Source organism: Neopelma chrysocephalum, unplaced genomic scaffold (assembly GCF_003984885.1).
Source record: "Neopelma chrysocephalum unplaced genomic scaffold, ASM398488v2 Primary Assembly neopelma1_65, whole genome shotgun sequence".
Classification (NCBI taxonomy): domain Eukaryota; kingdom Metazoa; phylum Chordata; class Aves; order Passeriformes; family Pipridae; genus Neopelma; species Neopelma chrysocephalum.
The window spans coordinates 106,365-129,887 of record NW_020897722.1 but is presented as its reverse complement, the minus strand read 5'-3'; the positions used below and the strand labels follow the sequence as shown (position 1 = coordinate 129,887).

The window sequence follows — 23,523 nt, the reverse complement described above, 5'->3', positions numbered from 1 at the left end:
AGATCTGGGCTTGGGTTTTGCTTCTGAGTTAACAATTCCACCCCCTACCTTCTATTCCTGGAGAGATTTCCGCTGGTTTTGGTGGTGGTGTGACTCACCATAGGGACGGATGGGTTCTGGTGGATCTCACTGTGGAATAAAAAGGACACAAGGAGGATGTGCAGATGCCCACAAGCTGGACTGGATTTATTTGTGGTTAAATAGAGATCTGGAGGGTTGACATGTTTTTATTAGCGGGATAAGGGCAAATCCTTCGGATGGTGCAGGTTTTTGTCATAAATGGCTTATCTGTAATCTTTTCTTCTCTCTGGTTTAGCCCAGCAGTCTGGTCACACCCCCATTTCCCTCTGGGATGGGGGTGTATTCTGAGGTACCAATTTTTATAATAATGCAATATTTTATTTTTAGCACTGAATTTTGGAGAGGAGTGCAGTGCTGGTCCCCCCCAGCACATTCCTGTGGCTCAGAGCCACATGGATGCTTTCACAGCCTGGTCCTTACAAACACCCCCTGCTTCATTTTAAAACCTCCACAGTCCTGGGCAGGAAAGTCCTCTGGGGTGGCTTGACTTGGTGGTGAGGCCCTGGCACAGGTTGCCCAGAGAAGCTGTGGCTGCCCCATCCCTGGAAGTGTCCAAGGCCAGGTTGGACGGGGCTTGGAGCAACTTGGGATAGTGAAAGATATCCCTGCCCATGGCAGGGGATGAAACGAGATGAGCCATTCCATGATTCTGTGGCTCCATGCTCTGCATGTGCCAAGGTGTTTTCAGGGGTGATGACTTAGTGCAGAGCTGTGCCCCCTGAGAAGTAAGGACCTGTGCTGGGTGTGTTTAGGATTTACACTGAAGCTTAACATGCTCCAGCCTTCCGGATCCGGGGCTGAAAACACATGGAAGAGCATTCCCCACTCCACGATTGTCACGTACAGCATTTACCCAGCAGGAGCAGGGAAAGGGCTCCTTTGTCTTGGGGGGTCTGTCCCTGCTGGGTTTGGCAGCTGCCTAAACCCCCCCTGACACCAATCCCGCCGGGGTTGCGGTGTTAAACCCCGGGGATAGGCCCTTGATAGGATTAGGCAGCAACAGGCAGGAGTGAGCCTGGCACACAGGCTGCCCATGGAACTCAGAACATATTTTGGATGTATCTGGGACATGCCAGATTTTTCTCTGCCGTGCTTTTGGTTGGGCAAAGGCTTGTCATCAACCCTGCGAGTCTGAGTGCCCCCGAATCCCAGGTTGCAGCTGCCAGGGGAGTTTGCATGGGAAAAACTTGGTTTATTGGGGAAAAAAATCGCTGCAAACTTCCTGGTGGTGCCTGGGCTGCCCCTGCAGTGCTCAAGGCACAGGGTGAAGGTCTCCTATTCCTCTGCTGGAATGGGGGGCATGGCTTGGAAAGGGCATGTCCTGGATGTAATTGGAAAGGTGGCTGTGGCACCCACCCTCTAACGTGTTCCCCTCTGTTCCCACAGATCCCACCCACATGACCTGCCCCTGGGCTCGGACCTCAGCCACTCCATCGTCACAGTCATTAGTGGAGAGGAGCACTTTGAGGATTATGGAGAAGGGAATGAAGCAGATTTGTTCTCGGACAGCTTGTGTAATGGGGAAAGCAGCTTTAGCAGCTCCTCGTTCCTCTCTCCCAGGTAACTCAGCCCTGGCACTGTTCCACCAGGTTCAGTTGCTCAGTGCCTTCACTCTGCTTTGTGGGAGAGGGGTTTCCTTGGGCTTTGCAAGACAGGGGTCCTGGAAAACTTGGGATACTGCAGGATAATCAGCTCAAAAATGAAAGAGGAATTCCCTTCCCCGGTGTTTCTTTTCCCTGACTAGTGCCCATCCTCCCCTCCAGTGGCTGAAGCCCAGGAGCAGGTGGAAGAGGAGTCTGTATGTCCATGCATCACATTCCCAGTCCTGTTAGGGGTGTGGCTCCTCACAGAATCTTCCAGAAGAGAAAACCATTGTGCAGCTTTACCCCTGGTGCTGCTGGATGACTTTTCTTTCTCTTTTATACTTGTATTTTGGGCTTTGATCCCATGCTTGGTTGGATCTGCATGAGCTGTGGCAGCATTCCTTCTCTAAGAATATGTGGACCAACAAGCAGGTTGTAGCTTTTTCTCCTTGCTTTAGAGTCTGAAAACAGGAAAAAGTCCATTTTCCAGCCCGTGCAGGGTGGACTGAGGAGGTAGTGTGATGGTACAAACCCCATCAAGACTTACTTTCTAAGGAAAATAAGTAAAAGCTGGAATATCATCCAGTGCTGCAACCCACAGGTCCCTGTGATGACAGATAACACTGGGAATGTGTTTTTCCATTGGAAGCACAGGGCAGGAGTGATCCCTGCCAGCCAGACACCTTTGCTGAAGACAAGAACATACTTTTTCCCTTTGGGATGATACATTTGTGCCTTTCTGCAGCAGTGTAAACTTCTCATAACTTTGTTTTTGCTGTCTGCCTGTTTTCTCATGACTTCCCAAAGCCCTTTGGAAAGTTTGGGCAATTCTGGGTGCAGGGAATTGCTGCTGTCAAACCTCCCCCCCCTGCCCTGTGCTGCAGGTCAGGGCTCATTTCTTCTTGGTGCTTGAAGGTGTTAACTGCAATAGAGTTGCTGTAAAGAATTCCCAACCCATTCCTTCAGGAAACCAGTGTTCCATGCTGGGATACTCTGCAGAGGGAAGGGCACAGTCTCTCCTCCATGCTTGTCCTTTGCACCATCCAGGAATGCTGAGGAGAGCTGGCTGTACTGGTGCTGTGGCATAGGAAGAATTCTCTGATTAAAAACCAGCCTTGATGTTCATTTTTTCCTTGAGGATGGACTTCCAGCCTCATCCAGAAGGCTCCTGACCAGAAAATATCCAGCTAAAGGACCTTTACAATCAGTTAAACTTCTTCTTTAGTCTCAGTCCAGAGCTCCCAGTCTGCCTGAACTCCCGGTGTTCCAGTTTTGCTCTGTCAGGCACCATCTCTCCTCTGCTCTGTCTCTTTGGATCTTACCCAAATCTTATCCCATCTTCCCTGTGCTGGGAGGGGCTTGCTCAGAAAAGGCCCATGGTGGTTTGTGCTGGAGACTCTCTGCTGGCTCTTGCTGGGGAGATAAACCCTGCAAAACCTCCAGGGTCAGGAATGTGGGTCTGTTTTGCCTTGTGCCTCTCAGGTCTGCCCTCACCTTGGGTTATCATTGCATGTGTGAAGGTCCTTGGCTGATCATTCCCTGCAATTGTGTCTTCTTGACTTAGGACAAAGAGGAGTGACTTCCCACTGCCAGAGGGCAGGGTTAGATGGGATGTTGGGAAGGAATTCTTCCCTGTGAGGGTGGGGAGGCCCTGGCCCAGAGCATCTGTGGCTGCCCCTGGATCTCTGGAAGTGTCCAAGGCCAGGTTGGACAGGGCTTGGAGCAAAGTGGGCTATGGAAGGTGTCCCTGCCCATGGCAGGGGGTGGGACAAGGTGGGCTTTAAGGTCCCTTCCCACCCAAATCACTCCATGATTCTGAGCAGCCCTGGTGTGTTTGAACACAGTGAAACCTGAAAGAACCACAGGCTGTAGTTTGGCTGTAATTTGAATACAAGGAACTGTATCACTTGTAAAGGGCCACATCTCCACACACCCTTTCCATGCTACAAGACAAGAGTCTCTGAATGGGAATGATGTCAACAGATTTCCCTGCCATGGCTCCAGATTGTCACCAGAGGACTGACACAAACCCCAAGAGCCTTCAGGGAACCCTGTGAGATGTTGAATTTCCCTGCTCAGTCCTTGCATGTGTGTGTTTGTGATCCATCCTCTTGGGTTGCCACCTCTTCCCTGGCACATCCTTGCGGTAGGAAAAGTCTGTTGGCAGTGCTTGGTGGGAACTGAAGGGAAAAGCCCCTCACCTGTGCTGTCAGGGAGCACCGATGGCCTGTGGAAGACAAATGTTGCTCCAGGAGGTGGAGGGAGGCAGCAGGAAGGCTCTGTCTCGTGGAACTATAGAACATGCTGAGTTGGAAGGGCTCCATCAGGATCACTGAGTCCATGGAGTGTTGGCTCTGTGCCACAAGGGGTAGGTGGGGACACCCTAGGGCACAGTGGGGCTGAACTCCCACCCACTCAGCGGGCACGGAACCAGCACAGCCAGAGGCCAGGGAGATCTTTACACACCCCAGGAGCTGCCAGGCTGGCCCAGGGGTTCTCCTCCACACCTCTGTTCTTATTTGTGTTAATGCTGGTTAGATTTGGGTTCCCACCTTGCCCAGGGAGCACCAACCTGGGAGGGAAACTTACCCACCAGCACCCAGAGAAGGGCACATCCCTTCCTCAGGTGTCTCTCGGCTGCTGTCACCTCTTCCCTGCACAAAGCCTGAGCAACTAATGTGTGTCCTGCTGGGAACGGATTATCCCAGGTCCAAACCTGCCCTGGAGGGCAAGGGGAACGGTTTTCAATTTAATTTTTTTTCCAGGAATGGGAAGAGATGAGTAATTTGGCATTGACTGGTGAACAGTTGCCTGCCTAAGGGGGCTTGGAAATACTGTACAGACAGCACAGACTCCAGGCCTGACCCTGGGGGATGACCCTGACACCCCACTGCCCCTAAAATGGGGCTGAGCCAGGGGACCCCCGGGATGTCCCACACCCTCAGCATCCCCCAGGCCAGGACTTGCTGATGTGTATCTTATCCTGGGATTGCCTGTCCCTCTCGGATGCCTGTTGGTTTTAAGCTTGCTTGTGTTTGCTCACACCTTTACCTGTCTTTCTTATTGAACTGCTTTGATTTTTCACTATTAACCTTTCTTTGATTCAAGTCCGTGGCTTCCAGAAGTGTATTTTCCTACAGAAAGGATTTGTGGAATCTATCTGGCCCCAAATTAACACAAACCCTGTGCTGTTCAGAATCCCTCTGTCCCATCCAGGGCATGTCAGGTGGAGAGGTGACTCACAGCTTCTCAAGATGTTCAAGTCCCCCGATGTCCTCTTTCCAAATGCCATTCCCTACAGAAAGGCAGCACTGCTGCTTGGCTTCTCTGAGCTTTACTTTGTAGGGGAGAAGGGTTGAACTGCAACTGCCCATTTAATCTTAGCTTAAAAGCACTTTGCAGTGAAAATCTGACACTGTGCATTGCTAACAGTGGGTCCACAGCAGCACAGCTGCTCTATCTTTAAGGCATCCCATTGGAAAATGGGCCCCTGCCCTGGGGAGCCTGTTCCAGTGCCCGACCACCCTCTGGGGGAAGAACCTGATATCCAGCCTAAACCCCCCTCAGATTCACCTCTGGCTCACAGCGCCCAGTCCTGCCCTTAATTGGGCAAACCAGGACCATTGCTGGAGCCTCCTGAGACAGATTACCTGGAAAATTGTGTTGCAAAGTAAACTTTGTAGTGGTGTAGGTTTGTAGGAAGCACTTACCTCACCTGCCCTGGGCTCTTGGGGTTCCCCCACTGGAGCTGACTGGCATAGGGGTTTGGAAACTGCTGGGAGTGATGGGAGTGTTGCTCATTATAAATCTAAAATATTCTAAAAAATATAAATATCTTTTTAGAAGCAATTGTAAATTTTCTATCTATTGCTATAAGCAACCCCACAGTCACTGCGACTTGGCTTCTAAAATCAAGGTGGGAGTCGACCCTGATGTTTCTAATTGCAAATCTCACGTCTCCCACCGAGAGCTCCCCTGCCCCACCGTACCCTCAGCTTGTGGAAGCCCCGGCTGCAGCTGCTCCCCGTGGTTCTGTCCTGCTGACCTGACCCTTGTGATCTCTCTAGCGCCAATCCGCTCGCTGCGAAACTGCACAGCATTCTCGCAGATGAAGCTTTTGAGTTTTACTGTAGCCAGTGCCACAAACAAATCAACCGCCTCGAGGATCTTTCCGCTCGCCTGAATGATCTTGAAATGAATAGGTAATTGTGGCCCCCTTTCAGTGTTGGGAATGATGTTCTGGGAGGGAAGACTCTCCTTGTCTCGCCCAGCTTTCCCTTTGCTGCGTCGGTCGGTTCCTGTGACAGGGGATGAGTTTCACTCAGGGTGAGACTCTGCAGGTGGGGAAGGTGGGGATGATATTAATGAGGGGGAGCAGAAGATGCCTTTAATCCAAGCCCCAAAAGCTGGGAGACAAGGAGCGTGTTCCCTTCTTCTCTGGGCAGCCCCGTTGCATGTTCTGTGAGTGGTGGGGGCTCCTCCTGGCACTGGAAGCCATGAGCTGGTCACGTACAGTATTTCTGTCACCGAGGACAGACTGGGAGTTGGAAGCACAGCTGAACTGCTGGTTCAACCTGGAAGGGCAGGGCCCAGCCCATCCTCCTGCTGCAGCAGTATCCTGAAGGAATCAGCCTGCTCCATGGGGCTTGGGAGCAGTCAAATCTTGTCTCACCCAGCTTCCCCCACTGCCTGTGCCACCATGGGCCGGGGAGGCATAACAGACACCGGGATCTTTGTGTAGGAACTTGGTGAGTTTTGGAGTGTCATCCTGGAAGTCTACCAACCAGCAGCTGGATTTGAGAAGTTGGGGAGGAATTTCTGCTTGTTGGTTTATTCATTCAGACCTTTTGCAGCCCACTGGGTGGAAGGATGGTGGCATTAATGTAATCATTCTTCTCATGGCAGGTGGGCCTCTTCAAGACTGGTTTTTGGTCATGCACTTGATTCCTGTCTGTCCTCTGCAGGGATAGTGTGACCTGGGAGCTCTCCTGGGCTGTATAGTTATGAGAAGAAAACTGGAAAGCAAATAGAAGCTTGAATTTAATTATTTTTAATGAAAAAATAATGTCTCTGTTTTCCTTTCTCAGGGAAATAGTTGTTTTTGCTGTTGGGGGCCTTGAGGGTCAGTGATGGGTCTCAGGTCATGCAGTTACTATGGAGAACACTGGTTTTCCCTGGATGCACCAGTAGCCTCACTCCATTTCAGTTTTTTCCCACCAAATTTACCTGCAAAGCTGAACTAACACCTCGGGAGCTCCTGTGATGTGTGGCATTTCCAGTGGAGGTTTCCCTGTCCCACGGTCACAGCGGGAATTCCGTAGGTTTTGATTTGACACGTGAGGAGGTGCAATTTCCTGAGCACAGATATCCTGGCAATATGTTCCAAGGGGCCTGGTGGAAGGGGCAGTGCCTGCCCTCTCTGTGGTGAGGATGAGAAGTGCCACGTGCCGTGTGTGGGACAGGACAGGACCTGTTGTTCCCCCCAGCATCACTGGTGACGTGAAGGCCTCAGAACAAGGGACAAGTTCCAGACTGCAGACGACCAGAGCAGTAGGAACTGGACCAAAATCTGGGACAAGCCTGAAGACACCAGCCCCAGGGGATTCTGGCAGCTGGGGTGAAGCCCAAAGCACCCTGTAACAGCCTCACTCTTAAAAACTGTGGCCTTACAGACAGTGTTTTATCCTTGTAATAGACTGGGGAGCCTGCTCCCAGCATTGGGGTGCTGCTTCCCGAGCCCACAGCACAGGAAAGCAGGGAATAATCCTCAAGGAGCTTGGGATGGAGGAGTTTGTGACTGTTTTGTTTCAGTGCCCTTTCAGAGCTGGTGTCTCACCCTCAGCAGGTGCTGGCATCGCTTCCCGATGAGCTTTCTGCAGAGAAAAATATTTCCCCCCGTGCTGGGGACATTCCTTACAATTCCTGGCAAACACCAGGGCCTGACCTCCTCCCCTCGGGTGGACGCCAAGCGGCCTTGAAGCCCAGCCAGGAGCAGCTCTTGTGCTCCCTGGAAATCTGGGATTTGAGGATGCACTTTGACGTGAGGGCTGGTCACCCTGACAACACCCCCCGGCCGGGCTTTGAGGGTTTTTCTTACAAAGAAAATTGTCCTGAGCTATTTTTAATTCTTCCTTCCAAGAACTGATAGTGCAGGCAGGAATGAACTCCCAGATGATTTTATTTATTATTTTTTCCTTCAGCTGAGCTGAACACCATGGAATGCAGTTGCTGCTTCTCCACTCAGGTTCTCCCTTGCCATCACTGAGTGAGGATTTGGTACCAGTGATGTAACCCAGTGGCATCTGTTTGACACCAGCCTGTTGGCAGATGAGGAGGGAGATCCAGGCCCTGCTCACTTCACCAGCATCAATCATGACCAAAAGAGTGGAAGGAGTGTCTTAGAAAGGAGCTGTTTCTGGAAAAGGCTGTTTTTTTCTCAGCAGGGAGGGCCTGCAGCCCATCCTGAGGGGCTGGGACAGGGTCACACAGACCTTGGCTTCCCTACCCTGGTCACGCTGAGCATTAGCTCAGCCCTGACCGCCCTGGTATGGTGGTGGCAGCTGCCTTGGACACGGAGCCAGGGGAGTGATCTCCGTCAGTTATCCCTGGAGAGGAGAGCTCTTCCCTCTCCCCAGCCACTCTAACAGCCTGAAATCCAGACAGGGGCACCATCAACACCTCCTAAAACATCTGAGGTCCATGTAGGCAGCAGTTCTCTGCTGATCTGGAGCCAAACAGGAGGATAATGGTTGTGGGAAGGGCAGAAGGATGGACGTGCCCCTAGGCAGGCAGGAACTGTTCCCTGTCCCCCATCCAGGGGGCAGGAACCCGGGGGGATGCCAGGGGAGGCCTGGGGTGGTGTGGGGTGCAGGAGACTTGGCTCACTCTGCCATCAAAGCCAGGCTGAAGCCCCCCACCCTCCCCACTATTATTAGCACTTTCCTGGGGGATCAGATTTCAGGCAGGGATCAGTGGCAGAGGACAGTGTTGTGGGGGCAGTCAGGTCTTCTCCAGCATTATTCCATGTGGTTCGTTGTCTCTGTGGTGTTAAATCCATGAGTGGTCCCTCTCCTGCCCTTTCCAGGGGGGCTGGGGGTGCATGCTGTGGGCGCTCCGTGCCAGAGCAAAGGATGTGCCCCGGAGTCCTCGCAGTTTCCTGTTTCCCTTGCTCTCCACTGTCAGCTCTTCTAACTCTTTCCTGTTTTTTCTTCATTTTGCAGCCCAAATAAAAGACTCTCCAGCAAGAAGGTGGCAAGGTAAGCCCATGCTCCTGTTCCTGCTTGCTTGATCCGTGCGAGCTGCTGGCTCCGCGGGAGGAAGGCTCAAAATAAGCTTGAATTGCCTTATTTCTGGATTTATTCCATAGCCCTGGGGAAAAGTGGGTTTAATTCTGATACAGTTTTTCTGAAGTGGGTTTTCTCACCCATGCACACAGCTGGAGGCTGCTGGTTTCTTCCAGGACAAAATTGGGGTGCTTCTCCTCCCTCTCCGTCCTTCAGTGCCATACCAGGGGTGTGAGGAGCAGAGTCCCTAGAAGGATTTGTTCCCCTGGGGTGTCCCCTCCCCAGTGTCACCGTGGTGGGTCTCTAGGGGAGGGGGATTTCTCCAGCACCCAGAAAAAATCCAACCACTTTAGACAGTTCTTGGTCCTGTTTTACTTCGCTTAGCACTTGAGTTTGTGGGACCAGCCCCCCTCCCCCCTCACTCTGGGGCATCCTGGGGGGCTGCAGGTAACCCTGGTTTAATGGTTTAACCCTGATTTAAACCCAGGTTTAATGCTGTGTTGCTTCTGTCCTGCACAACCACCTTGTCGTGGTCACATTTTCCTTGTGGGCATTTTGATCCCTGAGTGCACAGGGATATATGATATATTCAGGCAGCTTGCTCTGAATCTCTGGGGCAGAGGATCCATCCATCCCCTCTTGGTGACACCTGGTGCTTTCCTTTCCCAACTTCCCCATCCCTCCTGTTCCCGTACCATCAGGATTTTAAGGATAAACTGGGTCATACCTCTGCTGTCCTGCCTCTGCTCTGCTCGGGAGAGAGATTTCCCTCTGCACTTGTTGGCTTTCTCTTTGCTTGTTTCCAAGCAGCACAGGGACACTGTGGAGGCACAGACAGCTCAGTTTGGGAATATTCATACCCTGTGCCCTGGCACTCAGCTCCCTGTGCTGATCCTGTGCCTCTTCCTCCCTCTGTGCTCTCACACCTTTCCCTTTTCCATTTTTCCTGTGGTCAGCAATCTCCCCTGGTGTGATTTCCCCTCCTGGAAAGGAAGCAGCTCCTTGATATTACATTTCCTACTTCCAGTCAGCTTACTTTCTAGAGCTTTGTTAAAAACACTGGCAGGAAAGAGGGTTGAAGGGAGCAGCCAGCCCCCAGGTTTCCTGTTTTAGGACTAGTTTTTGTCCTGTGGCAGAGATAAATAAGGGAGGATTTGAGTTAAAGTTTTGGAAATGGAGGCTCCCTGTCTTTTGGGAGATTGAGCCCTCCTGGCCCTTGGCAAGATGCCATTCTGAGGCTGGGACATGTGGGCTTGGGTAAATATTGGTTAATTCAAGAGCAGTTGGGTTTAGTTTGTGATAAGGTGAGAGATAACAGGGCATTGCTGAGCCAGATCCTTAAGCACAGCTCAAAGCAAACCCTTTGTTGTAGATACTGTAATTACTGAATAATCCCAAAACATTTTAAAAGATCGATTTTGTTTTGGTTAGGGCTCTCTCCTCATTTTTGTTATCTGGGTTCTGCTCGTGCTGCTTCAGCCCTGCTGTGCTCGGCATGATTTAAATGACAAATGTGCCCGAGACTTTAAAATCTAAATATATACTGAGGGTGAGGATGCAAAATGAGACTGGGCCTTGGCTGTGGTCTCTTGGTAAATGCCAGTTGTGCTTGTGAGTATTGGCATGGGCATATTGTGCAGTGGGATGAATTTGAGAGCCAATGTTACAGATTCCTAGGGAAAACAGAGGTTCAGAAGAGACCTTTGTGGTTTTCTCATCCATCTCCTGCTGAAAGCAGTGGGAGGGCAGAGTGTTTTCCTCTTGGTAGCACCTGCCTGTGGTTCCAGAGCTGGACTGCACCACCCTCCCCATGGCAGTAGCTCTTCCCTGTGCCATGAGGTGCCGGAGCTGATCCACAGCGATGCCACGAGGGTGGTGCCCAATCCAGCTCCTCCCCGGGGTGTCCTTTAGCTCCTCACCAAGCTGGGGACGCTGGTGTAGCAAGGCCTTGCTAATGATTAGCTCACCCTGGGCTGTCCCAGGTGGGCGGGGGTGTTTTGCAACAGCTTTGGGGGGTTTTGTCCCCCTCCCTTTCTTCCACACCTTATCAGTGTCAGAGCCAGTACTCTGGCCTGTGCTGGCTAATCCACGGCCTTGGGATGTTCGTAAAGAAAGAAAGTGGAAAGAGGGAGCTCTTATCTCTTCCCATTCCAAAGAGCAAGAGCAATGATCCCGGTATGAAGTCCCAGGAGCCGTGTCCACGTCCGTGCTCCCTGTTACCCCTGTTCTCCGGGTGCTCCCAGGTGCCAGACTTCAGGGAGAGCTGGGTGGTGAGGGGGACAGCTGTTCTGCCAGGGGCCTGCCCACACCTTCCTGTGCTGGAAATCCAGTATCCCGAGGGGCAGTGCTGCTAAATCCCTTGGGAGAAGGCGGTGGTGGCTGCGGGGGGGCAGGAGGTAGCTGTCCCCCGATGTCCCCATGGCCGTGATGTTGGCGCTGATGCCGGTGCTGCTCTGGGTCGGGGTGGTCTGTCTCTGTTTCAGGCAGCTGCACCAGACGAGCTCGCTGGCCGTGGGGGTGATGGAGGAGTCCTACCAGGACAACCTGGAGTGTACGGACGAGGACATCACGGACAAGGTGAGAGGCTTCCTTTCCTGGCCGTGCTCTGCCTGTGCCATCAGGAGAACGCTGATTTTATGGTGGTCCTGCTGGGGTTTTTTTGAGGTGCTAAGGGGTAAGGATTATGGGACAAGGTGGGAGCAGGGCAGGAGCACAGGGGAGCAGATTCAGTGCCTTTCAGTGCTCCCAGATCCACAGGCAGGGCCAGGCTGAAGCTGCTCTGGGTAGGTGGGTGCAGGTGGGACATAGAAAAGCCATCGAGGGGATGGAGGATGAGAGCACTCCAGGGATTGCAGAGCTCCTGTGCTGGGTCAGGAGGTGACACTGAGCCTTCTCCAGGGGTGGTGGCTGTCCCAGCATGTCAGGAGGAGGGAGGGCTGTTTGCAGGCTGCATTTTCACTTCTCCTTCACAAAACAAGATGTTCTCAAATTCTGCTTTTTGGAGTCAATTCGCCTGATGCGAAACAAGAACTTCCTTTCCTTGCACACTCTGCTTGTGCCATCAGGAGAAGCTGATTTTGTGCTGGGCCTGCTGGATTTTACTGGGGTGTTACAAGAAAAGAGTTATAGGATAAGACTGGAGCACAGGAAAGCTTTTGTTTTGAGCACCCCTACCTAAAAATAGAGGAAAGAAGCCATGGAAAAGAAGGAGAATTAAAGATAGGTGAGTTGGGGCTTGTGTAAATGTCTGCTGCAGTCCTGAAACTCCTTGGAAATGGCTTTTTAATTCTAGAATATGAATAGAGAGCTACATGTGAAAGAGAAATACATGTATGTGTGTGGCTGCACTTGGAAAGAATTATAACGCATAGAAGGCCTTTAAAAAAAAAATTAAAAATCAAACATTTTTCCAAGCCTAAAAATTGAAAAAAATACTCATATTCCCTAAGGCAGTTAACTTGGGAAACCATGGATGTAGTGCTGGGAAAGGCCTTGGTCTCTGCGTGGTTTTTTTAATATTCACATGTCTCTTGCCCTTCTCTGAGAGTGTTGGTTTGGGTTTTGCAGACGTGTTCCTAGTTGCCTCTCCTCCATGATTGTTTTGCATGGGTGTAACTGGGATTTGAATGAATAAAATGCAAATACAGCTGGAATAAAGCCTGCATAGGTACAGGGAGAAAACCCCTCACCTCTGATCCTTCCCCACCATCTGGCATTGACCCCTCCCATGTGACTTTATTTATCTGTAAATCCAGGGGTTCGGTCCTGTTCCAGGCAGTGGAGTATGGATGCAGCAGAGCTCTGGGGATCCCTCTGGGCTCCATTTAGGATGTCATCAGGCAAGGGTTGAAGAAAGGAAAGAATGAAGTGTTTGGCCCTGTGCTGGTACATGGGAGACATCCAAACGTGGGTGGAAAAGGATGTTTTATAAGGATGCTTCAAATCAGGGCTCGGCTGCCCCATCCCTGTGGCAACCCTCCACTTTTGAGGATGGTTCTGGGAGCTGCTCTGGCTTCAAGGAGGCCCATCCCAGTGGGTTCAGGGCCCTGATCCTCCCTGTCCCTCCCCACAGGTGGTGTTCCTGGAGAAGCGGGTGACAGAGCTGGAGAAGGACACGGCTGCCAACGGGGAGCAGCACAGCCGCCTGCGCCAGGAGAACCTGCAGCTGGTGCACAGGTGAGAGCCTGGCAGGGCATCACCCTGAGAGCCCCTTCCCACCCATGTCCTGCTGCATCCATCCTAAATCCTGAGCACAGCCCTGACCAGCTGCTAGAAAGAAAACTGACCCTATCCCAGCTGAAAGCAGGACACGGTGCCTCTTAGATTTTATATACATATGTTTTATGTGCTTCCCCAGCCCACGTGTCTGTCCTTAAAGGTCTCTGGAGCTCCAGGACTTGCCTTGTGGCTTTTTTTATACGTGGCTTTTAATGACCTGAAGCTGTGTCAGGGCAGGGTCAGGTTGGATCTCAGGGAAAGGTTCTTCCCCCAGAGGGTGGTTGGGCACTGCCCAGGCTCCCCAGGGCAGTGAGCACAGCACCAAGGCTGCCAGAGCTCCAGGAGGGTTTGGATGATACTTTCAGGAACAGGGTGGGATTGTTGGGGGGCCTGTGCAGGGCCAGGAGTTGAACTTGATCCTTCTGTGTCCCTTCCATCTCAGGACACTCTATTTTTATGTTTAGTTTTTCATTATGTGTTTATCTGTTTATTTATACATTAATATATAAAATATGCTTTCCTGCCCCTTTTGTCCTTCCCAAAAGGTCTCTGGAGCTCCAGGGGCTTGGCTTTTTTATACACAGGACACTCCAGAAAACCACAGGGAAGTCGTGCTGCTTGGAATGTGTCCCATTCCAGGGGGACACACACTTCATCCTTGCTTTCTGCAGACTCTTTCTGGCCCTTATTTCACCCAGTAGCTCTGGGTGGGAGGCACAGCCGAGTTGTTACAACCCATTTCCACCCTCCCCACAGCCAGCCCTGATCCCACTGCTGCCAGATCCTGGCAGGGGTGCAGCCCTTTGGATCCCACATGATGTAATATCTGTCTGTACTAATCTCCCAGGCCCCTCTCTGCCAGGGTGTATTTACCCTGGGCAGATAAACCCGGCAGGAGTTTATCTATAGGGCTGTAAGGCTGTTAAATAACAGTCGTGTCAGGGATCTGAGGGATCCAAACAAAGGTTTTCCTAAGCCCTCATAAACTTCGGAGTGAGGGAAATGTTTTCACTTGAGCAGCTTGGCCCAAAAATGCCAATTTTCTTTGAGTGGAGTAAAGTCTTGACTGTGCTCCCTGGTGGGGAGGAGTTGATTCATCTGGGAAAAGCCTTTGCATAAATTCCAGCTCCTTGCCTCATCCCTGGAAATGTTCAAGGCCAGGTTGGATGGGGCTCTGAGCAGCCTGGCCTGGTGGAGCCAGGCTGGGAGAGCTGGGGGGGTTCACCTGGAGAAGAGAAGGATCCAGGGAGACCCGAGAGCCCCTTTCAGTGCCTAAAGGGGCTCCAAGAGAGCTGGAGAGGGACTTGGGACAAGGCCCTGGAGAGACAGGACAAGGGGGAATGGCTTCCCACTGCCAGAGGGCAGGGTTAGATGGGACTTCGGGAAGGAATTCTTCCCTGTGAGGGTGGTGAGGCCCTGGCACAGGTTGCCCAGAGAAGCTGTGGCTGCCCCTGGATTCCTGGAAGTGTCCAAGACCAGGTTGGATGGGGCTTGGAGCAACCTGGGCTAGTGGAAGGTGTCCCTGCCCATGGCAGGGGGTGAAAATGGATGATCTTTAAGGTCCCTTCCAACCCAAACCATTCTGGGATTCTGTGTTGTTGCAGTTCTGGTGGCACACAGGGAATGGTGACCTGCAGAACATGTATTTTTTGTTGGAGACATGAAAGAGTGAGAAGAAGGAGGGTTGGGGCTGTTGTCATCTCTTACCTGGGTGATGAGATCAGTTCATGCTAGAAACAGGTGAAGGAGGATTTCTCTGCCATGGCCACTACAAGTGGAACTGCAACTTTGGGTCTTATTTGTGGATTAGATGATCTGAAAGATCTTTTCCAACCTCAATGGCTCCATGAGATTCTGATTGAATAGCTTGCTCAGGGTGACCCACAGGCTGTGGGTTACAGGATTGATTACTGTGCTTCCACCCTCACTTCCCCCTTTAAAGGATTCTGATGCAGCCTGGGGACTTAAAAAACTAGTCAGAGACAACACCAGCAGATAACATGGCTTGTTCTATTTTCTTTGCATGTTTTGCTCAGCATTTGGGTCGTTGGGGGTTTCCTGGACTGTCCCACTGCATCTGCTGGGAGGGAGTGAAGCTGTTGGAGATGATGATCAGTGTATTTTCCCTGAAATCTTGCTGTATTTCAGAATCTGCTTCTCCCAGCTCATCTGTGGGGTGGGAAAGGGCTGGGAAAAGAGCCTGGTCCCTCCCTTGGGATGGCAGTGGGCCCAAGGAATGCTTAATCCTCTCTCCTTTCTGCAGAGCAAATGCTCTTGAGGAACAGCTGAAGGAGCAGGAGCTGAGGGCTGACCAGACCCTCCTGGAGGAGATCAAGAAGCAGAGGGAGCTGCTCAGCAAAATGGAGAGGGAGAAGAGCATCGAGATCGAGAACCTGCAGGCCAGGTGGGGCTGGGTAGGGCTGGGTGGGGGCAGGTCCCCTGGACCCCCAGGTACACACTGGAATCAGTGCACAGGCCTTTGGGGGGACAAACTGAGGTGGACAGTGAGTTTAGGTTGTTCAAGGTGTAACTGAAGTCATTACAAACCCTGAATTTTGTCTATTTTTACCTTTGTTCCAAAATCAAGCTCCTCCATGGACCTCATCATGGATTCTTTATTTGAATTTCCCTGCTGCAGTTTAAATTTAGCTCTTGTCCTCTATCCATGTGCCTACCCACAGCATAGGTGAGGAGGGGGGTTGTTAGTGCTTGTTCCCATAAATGATTCCTGGAGGTACATTTGATGCCCAGATATTTTGCACCTTGATGGAAACAGGCAGGGAAAGAATTGTCCCAACAGCCAGGAAAGAATTGTCCCAGCCAGGGTGCTTTGTGCTGCCTCTTGGATTCCAAAGGAAATAGTGGGTGAGAGAGGTTTCAGTTATTTAACAGATTTTTTTTCAGCTTTTCTAGAATATTTTGCTGCTCAGCCCCTGCAGTGAATGAAAGATGAAAACAGTGGAGTTTTTTAACCAGTCACCATTACATGGATGTTCCTTTTCCTGGGACTGTGAACCCAAAGTCCTCTCTCAACCCCTGCTCTGATATCTCTGGTGCTGAGGCTTGTCCAGGCACTGATAAAGCCCTTGGAACAAGAAATAGCATTGGACCTGATAGAGAAGGGCATGACATTGGCTAACAGGCTTGTCAGGATCACGTGGGTGTCCCTCTCTTTCCCCTTAGAGCAGAAATAGTGGAATTCTCAGGGTTTGCTTTGAACAGATCCTGGTTTAATATTCCTGGTGGTGTTTTCCCTGTGTCTCCCCCCGTGGGATGCTGGGTGGGTGTCTCACAGCTGGTTCCCCTGGCAGGCTGCAGCAGCTGGATGATGAGAACAGTGAGCTGAGGTCCTGCGTGCCCTGTCTGAGAGCCAACATCGAGAGGCTGGAGGAGGTGAGGCCCAGGGGGTGCCCAGGACGGGCTGGGGATCTGGGTTTGGGGTGAAATTCTCATTTCCATGACTGTGAGATCCATCTGATGTAACAAACAAACCAGCTGCTTCCAGTCCCTGCAGACCCTGCTCTGGACCAGCACTATCCCAGACCACTGTCTGTGCAGGCTCCCACAGTTTAACTTGGAAGCTGGGAATAAAACCCCTAATTATTCCCTCTGTGTCAGTGGCTGCTCCTGAGGGGACTCATGCCCTCTTGTGGAAGCTTGTCCCCATCCCTGTCCCCTTTCCTGTGGCTCCAGTCCACTGCAGGGGAGGAGGAGGAGCAGATGCTTCATCTCCATATCCTGGGCTTTGCAAGTTGAGCCTTCAAAGATCTGTGATGTCTCCCAGACCTTCCTGCCTCCCACCCTGCTCAGGATCCAAGGTCATGCAGGTGCTGGTGGGACTGGGATGGGACACTTCCTGAGGCATCACAGTCCACGGATGGACAAGATCCTCATTTTTGGAGATAATGTGGGTTGTGGATGTGATGTCTGTACAGAGACTACATTTTGTTTCTGCCAAGCTTGTGGCAGAATTAAGGTTAAAATCGAAGTGAAATCAAACTTCCCTGCCCATCTGAAGGGTCTGGAGCTTTTTATCATGTTTAATCCCACGGGAGAGCGCTGCAGCTCCATCCCTCCTGACCTGGCCACAATGAAATGGTCTTCATCTACCAGGACCTTGTGAGCACAGTTGAGGCTGGGGGCAGGAAAACCTCTGTGGCTCTGAGGACAAATTCCCTGCCTTGGTTTGTTTCAGCCATGGGAAGTTGGTTGTGATCCATAATCTCCCTGCAGAGCTGCTCTTCTCCACAGTTAATGGGATTAAGGAGAAGCAAGAGGTGCAATCGCTGCCCCTTTCTGCCAAGGAAAAGCCCAGCTGATGAGCAGCTGCTTGTCCAGTGCCCCAAATCCGGATTTTGTTGTCAGTGTTCCTTTTCCTGCTGGTGTGGTGCCTTTGGTGCTCTGCTCCATGTACCAGGACACCCCAGACCCAGCAGCTGGAGCTGCCCCACAGAGCTGCTCCTCACCCCTTCGTGCCATGGGCCATCTATCACCAGCACTGGGTGAGGTCTTGGGGTATTTTTGGATTTCTGAGAGCCAAAACCTTTCCCATGAGGCTGGAAACCATGAACCCAGGGAGGGGGCGGTGAGCTGGTCACAGGCAGAAGGTGCTGCTGTACAGGGCTGTTGGCATCTTTACCTGCATCCCAAACCTTCAGCCAAGGCTTTGACAATGAGAAGGGGACAGAGCTGGGCTGTGTGTTTTACATCCTGGCTTGAACTGGTCCTGTTCCTTCTTGGATCAGCCCCCAGTTAAAACCTTTCATATCTGAAACCGAGAATGAGCAAAGGGAGGCAAAGATCTCGGGTCTGTGGCTTTTGTGAAATGCAAACTGAAGGAACCTTATGATTTAATGTCTCCCCTTGGCCTGGAGCCCCTGTGCTGGCCCCAGTCCCTCCCAGCCTGTCCCACGCCAGCATCACACTTCCCAGAAAATGGCACAAGTGTGGATATTCCTGTGGATTTGTTCTGGACTCATCTCGCACTGCCTCTCTCAGTGCTATTTTGGTGTGTGGCTGCTGAAGCTCTCAGGCTCCAGAGCCCTCAGCAAATGAAACCCCAGCAGGCAGAGCATCCTTGTCCATCAGGAGAGGATCCTTCCCTGCGGAGCTCAGCGAGCGCCGCGTTCCTGAGTGAGTGGGAAGAGCCCTGGCAGCGCCGAGCGGAGCCAAACCCTCTCACTGGTGCTTTTTGTGTCATTGCAGGAGAAGCAGAAGCTGCTGGATGAGATTGAAGACCTCACTGTGCAGCTCACTGAGGAGCAGGAGAAAAAGAGGAAGATGGGGGACAAGCTGAGTCAGGAGAGGCACCAGTTCCAGAAGGAGAAGGAGTCGACGCAGGAGGTGAGCAGAGTCTGTGCCTGCCACAACCCTGCCCTGCTAGTCACCAAAATTAGGGCTGTGTGGGAAAGTTGGCCTTGGCAGCCTCTCCAGAACAGGTATAGTGGGAGCACTTGGTGCTGCCTGGGCAGAAGAAGGTCGTTCAGCAGCTGAACTGCATCACATTGGTCACTTTTGGCTGAATTTTGTTAAAATTCATCCGAATTTTAACACCATATCTGCAAAGGGGGGCTGTGCCACCGTGGCCCCTTCCTTTCCTGCCTGGAAGGAGTGGTGGCACAAGGACAGTGACAATGGCACATGGAGCCAGCAGAGGGGTGTGGGGCTGCTGGGGTGAGAGCTGCCAGCTCCTGAGTGCCTGGGAGCAGGATCACAGCCCCCCAGCCCTTCCATCATCTGTGGTAGGGTAGTACTGGTAATTCCAGCTGGAGGGTCAAGCAGGGTTTGGTGGCAGGAAAGGAGCTTTGGGCCTCAAAGTGGAAATTACTGTCACTGTGGTGACACTGAGAGCACTGTGGTGAGCTGGGGACTCAGTGCTGGGGCAGGAGGGAGATGTCTGAGGAGATGCCCCCATTGCTGATAGGTCTGTGCTGCTGCAGACCCCAGACCAGCATCTCTGGGTCTCCAGCAGGGTCATTCCAGAGCTGTGCTCATGTATTTAAATAGCTCCCCATCTCCTCCTTGCTGGAGGTGTCAGGGAAGAAGGGGCCACCATGTGTCCCCCAGAAAGGGACTCAATCATAGAATCATGGAATGGTTTGGGTTGGAAGGGACCTTAAAGCTCATCCTTAAAGCTCAGCCCTGCCGTGAGCAGGGACACCTTCCACCAGCCCAGATTGCTCCAAGTCCTGTCCAACCTGGCCTTGAACCCTTCCAGGGACGGGGCAGCCACAGCTCTTTACGACGACCCTGCTGCAGCCACAGATGGGGCTGGTCCCGGCCAGGGACGGCCCGTCTGTCACACCAGCCATGACCAGAGGGTGCTGCCGGGTTTTCAGGGGCTGTGGCACTCACTTGTCCCCTTCCCTTGCTCTGCAGCTCATTGAGGACCTCAGGAAGCAGCTGGAGCACCTGCAGCTGTTCAAGCTGGAGGCGGAGCAGCGGCGGGGCCGGAGCAGCAGCATGGGGCTGCAGGAGTACAACAGCAGGACACGGGAGACAGAGCTGGAGCAAGAGATCAAGCAGCTCAAGCAGGTGGGGAAGGCTGGGCAGGGAGGGAAGTGATTTCCTGGCACCAAGGAGGGGTCAGCAGAGTCTGGGGGCTCCCTCAGATGGAGTGATTCCAAGAGCCCACTGCTTTCTTGCTCTTCTCTCCTGGGACAGGGAGGTTGGCTCCTTCTTCTGAGGGACAGCATGTACACTCAGGAGCCCTTCTCTCTGCTGTGCCCCCTGAATCTTCCCACCTCATGATTCCAGAGGTTCTCCAAGCTCTGCTGAGGTGGAGTCAGGAGGCCCTGTGCTGTTGGCAGTGTTGTGTGAGCTGTGTTAGGATGGAAACTCCTGCCTTCCCAGGCTGGATGAGCTCTGAGGGCACCAGGTGCTTCAGTGTCTGGTTTGTCTCTGTGAACAGGATAACAGGAACCTGAAGGAGCAGAATGATGAACTGAACGGGCAGATCATTAACTTGAGCATCCAGGGAGCCAAGAACCTCTTCTCAGCCTCCTTCTCGGAATCCCTGGCAGCAGAGATCAGCTCTGTCTCCAGAGATGAGGTATGTGCCATGAGGTGCTGCTGCCCTCACACTGCACCTTCCCGGGCTGGCTGGGGCATTCCTTGTGCCCTCAGCCTGAGAGGGCCTGGGAGGAGCTGATGTGCCCTGTCTGTGGTCTAGCTCACTCCCAAAACCCACCTGAAAGATGGCAAGAGCAAAAAAATCCCCACGCAACTCTTTGCAGAACTTGCAGGACTTAACCTGCCTCCCAGCCCTCCTTCCTGGGAACAGGGAACCTACTCCCTGCCAATTTGCTGATACTGGCAGCTCTGCCTTGCCTGCCCCGTGACAGCCTTCCCCTTCCCAGGAGAGAGCAGCCACCACAGGGTGTGTCTGTCTGTCTGGAGCTGTCTTAAATCCCCCAGGAGCCAGGACATCCACCCTGGAGATCCCAACTTCTCTGGACGTGTCCTCCCTGTACCCCAGACACTGGTGACCCTGCTTATGAGACTCCAAGAAGTGGGGAAACACACCGGGATATTTTGGGGGTCCAGTGGAGTTGTGATGCTCTCTGCTTTGTTCAGGCTCCTGACTGGCTGAGAGGAAGGACAAGAGCGAGCAGAACCAGTTTTTCCTATCCCCTTAATGGTCAGGAATATCCCAGGCCACAGTGAAGAAGAGGGAAACATCCACAGGTGCACAGAGCCACGGGGAGCCCTGGGCAGTGTCAGGCAGTGACCTCTCCCTCCCTTTCTCCCTCCTTTGCAGCTCATGGAAGCAATCCAAAAGCAAGAGGAGATCAACTTCCGCCTGCAGGATTACATCGACAGGATCATCGTGGCCATCATGGAGACAAACCCCTCCATCCTGGAAGTCAAGTAAGGGCGGCCGCCAGCCGCCACTGCGCGCTCATCATGTGGGTTTGGTGCTCTGAGAGGATGAAGAGGGACTCCAAATGTCTTTGCTCTTGATGAAGGCACAAGGAAGCAACAGGTCGGGGGGTGAATGAGCCACGGACCAGGGAAAAGGAAAACCAGCAGCCAGGCTTTGTTGTCTGACTCCGTTATTTTGAAGCCCTTCTGGTTTTTGGAGGGCTGAAAGGGAACCTGGAGAAGGAACGCAGGCAACGCACACCTGGAGGAAGAACCTGTGATGCTGGGAACTGTCCTGCCAGGCGTTGGACCCTCTGGCACGCGGGGCACGAGCAGGAGCTTGCCACGTGTAGGGTGTGAGGAGAGGGGTTCTCTGAACTGCGGGATGATAACGGGATGGGGACGGGAGCGGCAGCGCTGACTTTCCCTCGCTGCCCTGTCCTACTGTGCCAAAGTGTCCCTGACACACTCACTCGCTGGGGCAGAGCTGGGAACGAGGGAAGCGTGTCCCAGACTTGCAGAGGGTTGGGGTTTGGGTTTGTTCTGTTTTATTTTTAATTAACTTAATGCAAATGTCCTCATCTGGCTGGCGCAGCCCATCCTTGCCCTGCTGCTCCTGCTGGGCCGGGGTGCACGCAGAGCCCTCACTGCTGGCAGGAGCAGCCCTGGGAGCGGCCGCTCTGGGGACAGGGTGTGAGTGCACTTTGTCACCTGCCTCCTTATTTATTTTTGCTGTCTGTGGCTCAGTCCCGTCGGGAGGGCTTGGACTCCCCGCTCCAATCCCTGCTCCCCAGTCCTGGCCCTTCTGCCGCGGGGTCTGTGGGTGCCCGTGGAGCCGGGGTGGCTCTGGGAGGAGCAGCCACTCGTCCCCAGCTGGAGACAGACACACAGGCGCTGTCTGTCCATCCCACAGGCACCTGGGGAAGGCTGCAGCTCTTCACCCCACACTGGAGGCTGGACCTGGCCACCTCTCCTTGTCCTTGTGGGGACACGCAGCACTTTGGGATCTGCAGGAGAGGCCCGAGCTCCCCACATCGCTTCCCAGAGTCCCTGGCCTGGGGACAGTGGCTGTGCCATTCCCACCCGGAGCAGGGCTCTGCTGGTGATAGCTGCAGTCCTGGAGGGGAGCCCGCTCCGGCCGCCTTTCCCTGCTGTTTCCCTGGGCTGGGGCAGGGGACGGAACAGCCGCGCTCATTCCTCATCCCTGGCATCAGCCTGGGCTGGAATCTCAGTGCCACTGGGGAGAGGAGACAGAGAACACCACAGCAGCTCCCTGGGAAACAAAAGCCATGTTTACATCAGACGGCTCTGGGCTTGCTGGCACAAGCGGCCGTGGCGCGGCGTGACCCTGGAGCAGCCACTGAACCACCCTGCTCCTCTCCAGCTCCTGGGAGGAGGCAGCCAGCGGAATCCCAGGGATCCGGCTTCATCCAGCGGTTCTTTTTCCTGCCTGTCAGGTTTTAGGAATGCCAGAGTGGCCTGGAAGCAGAAGCCACAGCGATCCCGGGGGCGGGGGGGTTCCTGCTCCTCACCAAACCCCTTTCAGCATCTCCTGGCTGGCAGAGCCCTCTCGGGGTGACCCTGCCCGGGGGACGTGGCCGCTGCCACAGCCTTATCCCGGAGGAACCGGCGAGCCACGACCATGGCACCTCAGGGTGCTCAGCCCCCACGGCCTCGTGAGAGGTGCAGTGGGGCCGGGGTGAGCCCCAAAACCCCGGGGCAGCTCCTGCACCCCCAGAACTCCCGGGCACCCACTCCCTCCCTCCCTGCCCCGAGTCCACGGGAAGAAGCCACGTAATGTACATTTCCAGAGAAGCTTTGGGTGTAAATCAGTGTATACTTGGAGAGGGAAAATTTTTCTATCTTGTAGAGTAGGTATTTTTATAGAATGAAGGTTGATCCATTTTTTTAATACTTTAAAAGAGGAGAGAAATGTATCTGTGTATACACAAAAGCATATATATATATATATATGTATAAATATATAAATATCGGAGATCTGCCTTTCTTGACTTGGGATCCTGGATCCCCAGGTCTCAAACAATTGTGATTTTTTTCCTGTCGCTCTCACAGAGGTACTGTAACTGTAAATAAGCACCAGGAAAAAGTTTTAAGCAAACAATAAGCACTGACTTGCACATTCACCATGCTTTAAAAGCCCTATGGAGAGAAAAAAAAACAAAACAACAAAACAAAAACTGTACATCCCAAAAATGTTCCTCTTTCCCCATCGGTATGTGAAGGAAATCCCCCCAAAAAAGAGGCAAAAACAGTATTGTCTTAAATGATGTATCAATTCTTGTCGGATTAAAAGCTGTTACTATTCCTGCCCAGAGACTTTTTTTACGCAGGGGTGGGGTGGATTGAAGCATCCTGAGTGTCCAAGTGCTGGATCTCCAGTGGGGGTGGATGGAGTGGAAATGCTCCTGCACCACGAGTGCCCTGATTTTGGGAAGATGAGGATGGAGGAGGCTGGACCTGGCTGGAGTGCCCTG

The 23,523-nt window shown here is 52.8% G+C and overlaps 1 protein-coding gene across 6 annotated transcripts in view; it reads left to right on the top strand.

Moving 5' to 3' along the window:
• RAB11FIP3 (RAB11 family interacting protein 3) overlaps nt 1–23,358 on the top strand; it is a 77,938-nt gene extending 54,580 nt beyond the window's left edge. For 5 of the 6 annotated variants that reach the window (XM_027683536.1, XM_027683538.1, XM_027683539.1 and 2 more), the window contains 11 exons: nt 1,468–1,641; nt 5,732–5,866; nt 8,885–8,920; nt 11,431–11,524; nt 13,020–13,123; nt 15,429–15,569; nt 16,477–16,558; nt 18,371–18,508; nt 19,544–19,699; nt 20,076–20,216; nt 20,925–23,358. In XM_027683536.1, the coding sequence (XP_027539337.1) occupies nt 1,468–1,641; nt 5,732–5,866; nt 8,885–8,920; nt 11,431–11,524; nt 13,020–13,123; nt 15,429–15,569; nt 16,477–16,558; nt 18,371–18,508; nt 19,544–19,699; nt 20,076–20,216; nt 20,925–21,038 (1,315 nt within the window). In that variant the 3' untranslated portion in view covers nt 21,039–23,358. The remainder of the gene's footprint in view (nt 1–1,467; nt 1,642–5,731; nt 5,867–8,884; nt 8,921–11,430; nt 11,525–13,019; nt 13,124–15,428; nt 15,570–16,476; nt 16,559–18,370; nt 18,509–19,543; nt 19,700–20,075; nt 20,217–20,924) is intronic. The other variant, XM_027683537.1, reaches the window with a different exon arrangement.
• Nucleotides 23,359–23,523: the final 165 nt, after the last annotated feature.